Here is a 10,190-nt window from a genome sequence, read left to right as displayed (position 1 = left end):
CCATATTCTGATTCCTTAGATCTAACAAGTACTTGAAGTTGACATGACCATATCTCTTGTGCCATTTTGCAGATAGTGGCATCGGTTGCATTTGAGCGGACATGGCATGCTTATCTGGTACTGTAGCTAGCATCCTGTATAAGCGTCCTTCCTTGACACCTTTTGCTACTAGCTGACCTCTTTTGGATTTGTCTCTGATAGTGCATTCATCACCGTCGAAGATGACTTTGTAGTTGTGTTCCGTCATTTGACCTACTGACAAAAGGTTCTTGCTGAGCTTCGGAACATAGAGCACATCTTTGACTAATCCTTTTGTACCAGTGAAATTGTTCATAGGGATAACACCTGTCCCTTGAACCGGATTTGGTGTATTGTCTGCTGTATAGATGACATTCTTTTGACCTTCTAATGGCTTCATTTCTGTGAACCATTCCTGATGATTTGTCATATGAGATGATGCACCGCTGTCGATGTACCAAGGATCCTGTTCCACTTGGTCGACTTGATAACTGAAATCTTCTTTGGGATTGAAATCAGTGTCTAGGTGCATTGTATCAGTCTGATGCAATTGCTCACTTGTAAGAAACATATTGCCATGTTCATTTGCAAAATGACTGTGACTAGAATGTCCACCACGATGATTTCCTCTTCCTCGAGAATTCCCTCGCTGGATTGACCGCTTTGGTCATACTGCTTCTTGCGGCAATCTCTTTCATAGTGTCCAAACTTGTGACAATAGTTGCATTGAATGTTTGACACATTGGTGGATGCATTCCCTCGTCCTTGGAATCTTCCTCTATTGGAATGATTTCCTCTTTGCTGATTTTGATGTTGCTGAGGATGCTGCTGATGCTGATGCTGATTCTGACTTTGATTTTGACCACTTTTCTGATATGATCTACCTCTGTTTCTGCCTTTGCCTCTGCTTCTATCTGAAGCGGTGAATGCCTGATCATTAGAATGACCTTTATGTGCTTGAATGGCCTGAGTCCTGAGTTCTTCACCAAGTAGAACTGACTGAAGTTCTTCAAGTGTTGGAATTTGCCGTTGGATGGCAATACTCTGGACCAGATTCTCATATCCTTCTCCTAGTCCATTCAGGATTACTTGAACCATTTCTGCGGGATTCATAGTTTCTCCTGCTGCTGCAAGTTGATTGTTGTAGTCTTTGATGCGGAGTACATAAGCATGACCGGTTTCATTGCTATTGCGGAAACTCTGGTTGATCTGGTTTCTCAAGGTGAGAATCCTGGATGTGTTCTTGGACTCGTAGAGAGCTGCGAACATATCCCATGCTTCTTTTGATGTCTTGACTGTGTTGAGCTGTCCTAGCATGACATCTTGCACATTCTGCTTGATCAGGTGATAGGCATACTTGTCTTTCTTATCCCATTCTGCTTGAGCTCGGGCAATGGCAGGATCTGCTACTGATGCGGAAACTGTTTGTGTAGATGTAGATCCCGATGTAGATCCCGTTGCTGGTGCTGTGACAACAGATGGAGTAGAGCTACTGGTGGCTGGATCGGCCAATGGTCTAGGTATGGATCCATCAACATACTCCCATTTGTCCTGAAGCACAAGAATGGTCTCCATTCGGTATTTCCATGTACCGTAATTGGAGTTGTCTAACTTAGCAGATGCCTCCAGATTGAGGTTGCTAGTCGACATGGTGCAAACAATGTACTCAAAAAGTGTCCTGGAAAACTCTGTATGAATCAACTGCAAATACACTGAAGATGCCAAGTGAAATTTCTGTACCGTCGGTGAAGATAGAACTGCAGTAAATAAGATCGTCACAAGGCTTGTGGCAATGATGCCGGGAATAGCCAAGAGGCTTTACAAGGCTGAAAAATGATGTGCACGATGCCGTGAGATAGCCAAATAGGCTTTACAATGGTGACATGTGTGTGTGAAATCAAGTGCTATCTGCCCACTGAATCAATCTGCAATGCCTCTGAACTCTGAAGTCTGCTCACTGAACTGATGAACGTAAGGTTTCAGGTAATGCAATGATGTGAAATCGGATGTGAGCGTATGGACTGACTCTGAGTAGGTACTAGTCGGGAATTTCGGGCATGGCTTAGATTGGCAACTTGGGGAATTCAAAGCGTCCCCTCTATGGCGATCTAGTCTACTCTGATCTAGATCTAAACCAACCGTCGATCGATGAAAGAGCAGCAAATAATTCCTTTTCCTTTGTTCTTTTTAAGTGCTGGGTCAGATGCGTCGATGTAGAGGCAAATGTGCGTGAAGGAAGTGGTTTTGTCGGCGAGGCTTAAATGTGAGTGTAACTTGCGCCGAAATGTGCGTGTGATGTAACGAGCGCGTAGAGCACGAAAAATCGAGCGACTTTCCTTTTTGGAGCACCCTCAAATTCTTCCTGGATCAAGAGATATGACTTGATCTAGGTGGAGGGGCAAAAGGAGTGCAAATGGTGCTCAATGATGATGTCACTGTGAGTCACATGCAGTGATGATGTGGCACTGTGCTTAGCAAGAGGTGTGCCAGTGAAGCTCTGTGCTGAGGTGGCAGTGCTGAGGTGTCACTGATGACGTGGCACAGATGATGTGGCACAATGACGTGGTAGATGACGTGGCACAGATGACGTGGCCTGATGACGTGGCAGATGACGTGGCCTGATGACGTGGCACAGATGACGTGGCCTGATGACGTGGTAGATGATGTGGCAGTGCTGACGTGGCAGATGATGTGGCAGTGGATAAGATGATGACATGGCAGATAAGATTACGTTGCCACGTGGCACAATTGTGACCAAACCACCTAACTAGGGGTTGACAGAACCTTAGCCTGGTTAGGTCCTATCTGCCACGTGTTGCATGGAGAGCCACCGGAATCTTTTGGAGATTCCGTCGAAGATGTCGATTCCGTCGCGGCGTCTGTTGGAAAGCCTGTGTGCTTGGGTTCGTCGAAGTTAGTCGATCGTCCGCGAGAGGCCGTCGGTCGTTGGAGATGGAGCGCTTCGTTGGAGATGTGAGGCTGGCTTCTGACGGAGCTGTTGGAGGCTATGGCGGCCGATTGTGAGCCTTCGGTGGACTACCTTAGAGGTGCTAGCAGCTTTGTTCTGCTGGTCGATCATGTCTTGAGGCTTTGATTGATTTGGGCCTTCAAAGCATTGCCCTGGGCTGTATCTACACAGAATCGAAAGGCTATCCTCGCGAAGCTGCTGCGCACGTCGCAATACGGACTGTTCGTCGGCGATTTCTTGACTGCTCAAGGATGAGTTTTGGCGTTGGGTCGCAAGGCCGCTATGGAAGCTGCAGCAGCAGCTTCACCATCACCGAAGACGACGATGAGAATGCGCAAAAGCTGCTTCCCGGCTACGACTGCTCCTCACAATGGATGTGTAGTTCCTGTCAAACGGGGAACTGCCGGCGAGGCATGGCAAGTTGAGGAGGTGATGAACCTGCCGGATCTTGCACTAGGAGATCGATCCTCCCCTTTCACGTCGCTCGTCGCTCGTCGCTCGTCGCAACACACACACACGGTCGTGAAAACCCCCTAGCCAGAGTCCAGGAGATCGAGAAGAGTCTGCGCAAGACTCTGGAAGAGTACAACGCCAAGGAGAAGGCCTTAGAGGCCAAGATAAGCGAGGCTCAGGCCACTCTGGAGAAGAGACGTCGCCAGGGAGCAGGCTTCACTAGCCCGCGTGCAGGCTCTCTTCACGGGTGGTCTGAAGCGCAGGTAGCGTAGGAGCCGGTGGTCAGCCAGCCACATCGAAGCTCCTAATCATTGGAGGGCCTTAGATGTCGATGGAGTAGTTGCACCTGTAGTAGCCTTTGAAGAAGCCCGAGAGCTGGGAGTGCAAGTTTGGATGGATCCTCCCATCTATCTCTCTCTCAGAGATCTCGAAATGAACCTTACAAAGAACTCTTCTAAAGAAGAAAACACCTCTCTCACTCTCAAATCACAATGGAAAGAATAGATGTTCTTTCAAACAAACGGAAATCTCTGATGAATGAAATCTCACAATGAACGGAATAATCTCTCAAGTGAACGGAAGTTTCTCTCAACGGAAGAGAAGATCACTCAAGAAAAAAACTCTCAAATCTCACAATCTCTCTCACACTCTCAAGAATCTCAATGTCTCAGCGGAAGACAAGGGAGCTCTGATACCATGACAAAATATGAAGAGGGGAGAGGAGAAGAGTGGAGATGAGGAGAGAGGGCACAGCTAGAGAGCACACCACAAATGACTAACTGTACACTAGAATTAGTTAAAAAAATAGAATATTGTTAGGGTTAGGGGAGCTAACCCTTTCCTTTATAGCACTCTATAAGGTTAGTGCTATGCACATATGATCACGTGATGATGCTATGCACACATGATCACATGATGTTGAGCGTGAACTCTCAACATGTATAGAACATAATTTTGATGTTTTTAAATAAATTGCTATATCCTATAGTCTTCACGATGCATGCTTCACATGCAGCATGGCACTTGTAATGCTTAACAGTCTCATTCCAAATCCTTATTCCATAATTTTTTACTCTCATGTTTAAGTTTGGAATTGTACTACAACTTGAAGACAAATTTTGCCGAATTTCATTGAGCAATGCATAAGTTATGGGTCATGCAAAATACCTATATATAGAAAAGTCCGTGAACCTCACTAAAAATGGCTACACCCAAGCAAACAATGACCCAAACAACATCAAGACATATAGAGCTGCACTTTATCCTATATAGGGAGGGATCCCTAGGTGTTTAAAAACACCAAGTCATTCCCTTTTCGATAACTCGGATTCCTTCAATAGGCTAAGTCCATATTTTGCATAAAATTCCTCCTTCTTGAGGTACAACCTAGGCTGCTTTGGATACTCCACTTTTAGAGCTTTCCATTTGCTTGCATATAGATAGAAGGGTTCAAATGTCGTACATAAGCATATATACCATGTGAATAGCTAGAGAGAAAATGGGTGAAAAAAGGTTAAAGTTATGCTAGTTAGCATGTGTTATTTTGAATTTGGATACAAAGGCCTAATAAGATTACAAAGTTGATTTTCTTTCTAGATGCTTACTTCCCTACTAGGTCTCTCTATTAGCTACTACAAAGCTAAGCTATCAGTGCTAGGATTGCTACCTAGCATGGTAGAGTAGTTGCCTATCTCTATAGAAAGTATGCTTGGCATCGGTATAACAAGCATACACTATGCATATGTTTCTTTTTTCAAGATCCCAAATAGATGAGGATAGTCAACAAAGGATCATAAGTTCTAGTCTATAAAACATATCCTTGGCATTGGTATAACAAGATCTCATCTGCCTCCGTTTTTGTTTTCAAGAGGTTAGAAGTCATGTCCCCAATTCTATGCAAAAGAAAATCATGTCCCCGGTCACCTAAAGGGTGTCAACAACTTAGGATTCAATTATTTCAAATATATCTAGTTAACTTGCAACCACGCTTGCACTAATAGCAAGCTAACCTTACTTGCTTATTCTCACTATTTACCCAATACGTCACTAAATATAGATAAGATAGAGCAAGGCTATCTGTCTACAGAAATGAGTTTTGTATTGATATTTTCAAGCTATCAGAAGTCGAGCAAAAGCAATGCGGAATTCCTACTAGAAGTTCATCTAGAGCTAGAGCGAGAAAATATACATATATAAGAGGTTTTCTAATTCAAAAAGTGAAATTTTCTACATAAGGGAAGGTTTTAATCATCTCAAAATTTATAGAAGGGGTGTATATAGGTTATACAAATCCATAGGTAGGGGGTTTTTTTAATACCAGTTGATGGCACGTGCTATGTGGGGTTTTCACATAGTGCCCCCCCTCTCCCCCCCTGGATTTGAAGCTAACCTTTTCACACATTATTGGCAATATGAAGTACACCTATCAATCATATTGACTTCAATATGTACTAATGAGTGTAGAAATTATTGTACCTATATGCGCGCATCTATCTGAGCTGTGTGGAAAGAGGACCTTGGTGGCAAGCGAATCAACGTCAAAACATAAATGTATGTATGATGATTGTAATGTAGATATGTATAAATGTAAACAAGTGTACAAGTACACGTACATGCAGTATATTACATCTAGCCATATCAAGGCTGTACTGTCGAAGGCTTATAACAACATAGAAATCGCCTCATGACGTTATCCGGGAAACCTTTACGCCTCGCTGTCAACGTAGCTTCGTCGGTAAGATCCACCGCCCATCTGCGATACACAGGAACACAAAGATGGTAATTAGAATGCTGAACGAGTTCCTGGAAGCTATCAAGGTACAGGTATTAGGGCAGATGTAATTAGAGTTCCGGCGTTCTCAAAGCGCAAATGAAACAGCTGATCTGGACGAAAGCAAAAGGTGGGCGATGACGGAATGGGGCTGTAGTTGTAAATCAAGAAAGCCGTCTATGCTATTTCGTTGTCAAGCCTTCAAAAGACTGATTAATTGCAATTTCCATATTCACGGAAGGAGCAGTGAAGACTTACGAACGAGGGTGAGGTAGCTTGGGATGGAAAGAGAGAGAGAGAGAGAGAGATGATTGGCAACGATCGAGACAGTGAAGACCACCACGTACACTAGTGAAGGAGGAAGCGCAGGCTGTAGCGATCGAGAGATAATGGCTACCCAGAGAGAAGAGAAAGAGCGACGAGAGATTTCTTACACCACATTTCCGTTGCCGCTCAACTTATCTTCCATCCCGCCACCCTCGTCAGTTGATGCCCGTCTTTTCGTTATAACCTCTTCCCTTGCCTCACCATCTGCATGTCCTTTTACTCCCTCCTCGACTTTCAAACTATCCCCTTGCTCCTCGCCGGATCTTCCTGCCGCCACGCAAGGCTCGCCGCCTTCATGCCTGAAATCGTCGTCAATTCCTTTTGCTTGTGGTTCTTCCTTCGCATCGTCGATTCCACCTTCGCCTTTGTCTTCCTCCTCAACAGTTGGAGGCGGTTGCGCCTGTGATTCAGAGACGTCGAAGACCTGCTCATGTCTTTCCGCACCTGGTGGAGTTTCCGCAACTGGTGGAGCAGCTTCCGCAACTGGTGGAGGCGCATCCCTCACAGGTGGATGATCAACTGAAGGCGGTCGTTGCTGCGATTCAGAGTCGAAGACCTGCTCATGTCCTTCCGCAACCGGTGCAGCATCCATCACAGGTGGATGATCCTTAAAACCTTCCTCCTTCCCACTAGGAGTGCGAGGATCTTGTAACCCCTGATCCTGAATATATATGCTGGGTTCAAACACATGGTAGTGAGCGGAGGTAGATTTGGTTAGTCTATGTGCAGCTTTATCCAACCTGCTCTTAGATGCCAATTCATTCCGGGAAGATCGCTCTGTGAATGCTCTCCTGTATGGAATCGAATAGCTGCGGAGAGGCCTTTCAATTGCGGATGCAGCACTGACGCGAGGGCTGCTGGCAATTGAAGCGAAGGCGTTGATGAGGGGACTGGGTTTGCTGGAAGAAGTGTGCCATTCGAGGTCCATAACGTCCAGTATGTCGTCAGTAGTGAACTCCGGAGGCATTTTGCCATCGAGGAGGGGTGACAACAATTCCAGAAGCGAAATTAGAGCGTCAGAAATTGGGTCAACTCCGTGCTTGCTAACGAAATCTAGCATCATGGCCGTGACGGGAACACCTGCAGAATTGCCGGATCAATTCAAACGACATGGCAACTCAGCGGGTTGAGCTTAATTCTACTCAAAGTACAAAACGAGACGCAAAAGCATACCTTGAGAATCCAGCCCAGAAAGAAGCCTCAATACAAGTTCTTTCTTAGATTTCAATCCCTCCCTGCTTGGAGCCTTCATAAAAACCTGAAAAGATTCATATTCAGGCGCACGAATATAGTAAGTGGTGATTGAATTTGACAATCTGTACTGGATTGCAGTATTCTGTGCTCCAGAAATGTTACAAAACAGAAGTTGCACCAACTGCTCTCGCCCTACACGCCACACAGTCAAAAGACTAACGAATTTGAACGCAATCTGCTGGGCTCGGAGCCTCGAAACTGAGAAGATGACTTAAATCTCCAGGCAGTCGTCGTTATGGAACTACTCCTGAAGCGACGAGCTACTGCACGTTTCGTCGAAATGTTACTCGAGCCTAATTTGCGTCGCGAATCGTGAGCGGAAAAAAATTCCCTATCGAAAATACTGGCAATCCTTACAATTGTTCATCCCGGCGTCTACCGAATCGGCCCGAGTGGAATTCATGCTCAAACAATCCCAAGAACACTAACTAAATACCTTCAGGCGTTTACACTCACACTCAGGTACGTAGCAATATGAACTCATGAGGTCACCTGTTCTTCTGGAAAGGATGAATCATATATCATGTCGAGCAGAGCGTATACTTCAACACCATTCTTCTCCACAGTTTTCTTGATGCCATCCTGCAGCATCTCATCCGAAGCTTTACAATCAAAATATAGCAGCAGATAACCGAAACTTCCACACGAATTGTGCGAGAGCAAAAAGTCCGTCGCTTGCCATGACGATAAAATACACCTATGGCCGTTGTACGTAAGCGGTGGAGTCGAGCTCACCATGTTGGTCGTGAAGAGTCGATTGATTTCCTCTGCTCCGTCATTGAGCCTGCTATTTCCAGACAGCACTCTCACAAAGAAGTCCATATCTTCCTGATACTTTGGGACAAGCTCTCGAGGAAATTTCGGACCAAGTAGTATGGAAATGGAGAGGGGGGAGGAAATGCTTAAGGAGGGAGGGAGGTGGGGGGGTGAGGAGCTACACCAAGATGGCCATGAGAAGTAGAATAATTGGAGAGGGAAGAGAACTCAAGAAAATGTACAAAGTGGAAGAAGGTTAGAAATTCCTATTATTATTAGAATGTGTGGGTGCAAAAAGAGGAGTGGGAAATGGAAATGGAGTCAAGGGAACGTGTGTGCCTTGGCATCCTCTACGAACATGTGCACTTTGGCATTCTCAAGAGGAGAAGCCGGGTTATAAGCATAGAAATTGTGTTAAGGGGTTTTGGTGAAAATTTACCCTGCCTTAACCATAGGCTAATTGAGTGAGCACCGAGAAAACAAATGGCTCACCCAAAAATTAGTTATCTTTTTTATTTTATTTTTTTAAAGTGGTTTTGTATTGATAGGTAGAAAATATGCATTATGCTCTAATATTTACATCCACTACAAAATAAGTTGTATCAAATTCGCCTAAGAAATCAATTTAGTGCCCAAATTGAAAATTAACGAGAAATTATTTTTTAGTTGAGACGTTAAATTGATGTTTTAGGGGGAAATGTGGAATATGTTAATTAAGATATGGTCGAAGGGATAGCTTCGAATCTTCTTACAAAGAGGACTTGAACTCATGGCATCCATTACCCACTCATAAGCCTGGCTTACCATTAAGCTACATGTGAGATGTTGTGAAAGACGTAGAGTATAAGGGTTTTAAATTCTCACCCATATAATTAAATAAAAAGATAAAGGGCCCCTCCCCTCATAAATAGAGGGATGTCCTCATGAATCACTCTTAGCTTAATTGAACAATGAGTTGATAAACTATAAGAAGATGAGAGGAAGACAACTATCCAACAACGTTCATGGACCATGCAGAAGGAGCCCAAGGAGGTCACTATCCAATATGTAAGATAGCAATATGTGAGCTCAGTAGAAGGAGTTCATAAACAGTTATAAGAAGATGAGAGGAAGACAACTATCCAACAACGTTCATGGACCATGCCAAAGGAGCCCAAGGAGGTCACTATCCAATATGTAAGATAGCAATATGTGAGCTCAACAGAAGGGGTTTTAGTTTCTCATAGAGTAACATTTGAGATATAAAAAATATGCATGCACAAGGTGTATTAGGGGTATTTAAAACCCCTTCTATCAAAAACGCAAGTGATGTAGCAAGGTTTTACATAATTTAACACCTGGAGAGGAGCTAATGAAATTATAAACCCTTCAACACTCTAACATGTAGTTGCCCTCCACATTATCCACTAAATACTCCTTGCTCTTCTAGCTACTTCATTTGTGCCACAGGTTAATGGAGATCAAATTCAGAGATTAATGGAGATCAAATTCACATAGTGTCAGAGGTTAATGGAGATCAATGTAAAGTGTTTGATGAAGACCCCTTTATAGACATCTAAGTACGTGTGCTACAAAAAACCACTCAACTAATTCACAATTTAAAGAATTATCGTATTCAATAAAAGCATCTTCATCATGACAAAT

General features: G+C 44.0%; 1 protein-coding gene across 1 annotated transcript; it reads right to left on the bottom strand.

Moving 5' to 3' along the window:
• Window positions 1-6,076: 6,076 nt before the first annotated feature.
• LOC147890191 (uncharacterized) lies at window positions 6,077-8,889 on the bottom strand. Its single transcript, XM_087390228.1, has 5 exons — window positions 8,526-8,889; window positions 8,283-8,372; window positions 7,710-7,794; window positions 6,644-7,616; window positions 6,077-6,191 (listed from the first exon to the last, which is right to left on the bottom strand). The coding sequence occupies exons 1-5, from the start codon at window positions 8,610-8,612 to the stop codon at window positions 6,077-6,079; spliced, it is 1,350 nt and encodes a 449-aa protein (XP_087246354.1). The 5' UTR covers window positions 8,613-8,889.
• Window positions 8,890-10,190: the final 1,301 nt, after the last annotated feature.

This window comes from Dipteris shenzhenensis, chromosome 19 (assembly GCF_047967505.1).
Source record: "Dipteris shenzhenensis isolate YYH24624 ecotype China chromosome 19, Dip_SZ_1.0, whole genome shotgun sequence".
Lineage (NCBI taxonomy): Eukaryota > Viridiplantae > Streptophyta > Polypodiopsida > Gleicheniales > Dipteridaceae > Dipteris > Dipteris shenzhenensis.
The sequence above is the reverse complement of the archived record's forward strand: the minus strand, read 5'-3'. Positions and strand labels throughout refer to the sequence as shown.

Coding starts and splice junctions, on each gene's coding strand:
- LOC147890191 (XM_087390228.1), bottom strand. CDS start 8,612: ATGGACTTCTTTGTGAGAGTGCTGTCTGGAAATAGCAGGCTCAATGAC. Junction 8,373..8,525: donor GACTCTTCACGACCAACATG/GTGAGCTCGACT, acceptor GAGATGCTGCAG/GATGGCATCAAGAAAACTGT. Junction 7,617..7,709: donor TTCTGGGCTGGATTCTCAAG/GTATGCTTTTGC, acceptor GCAATTCTGCAG/GTGTTCCCGTCACGGCCATG.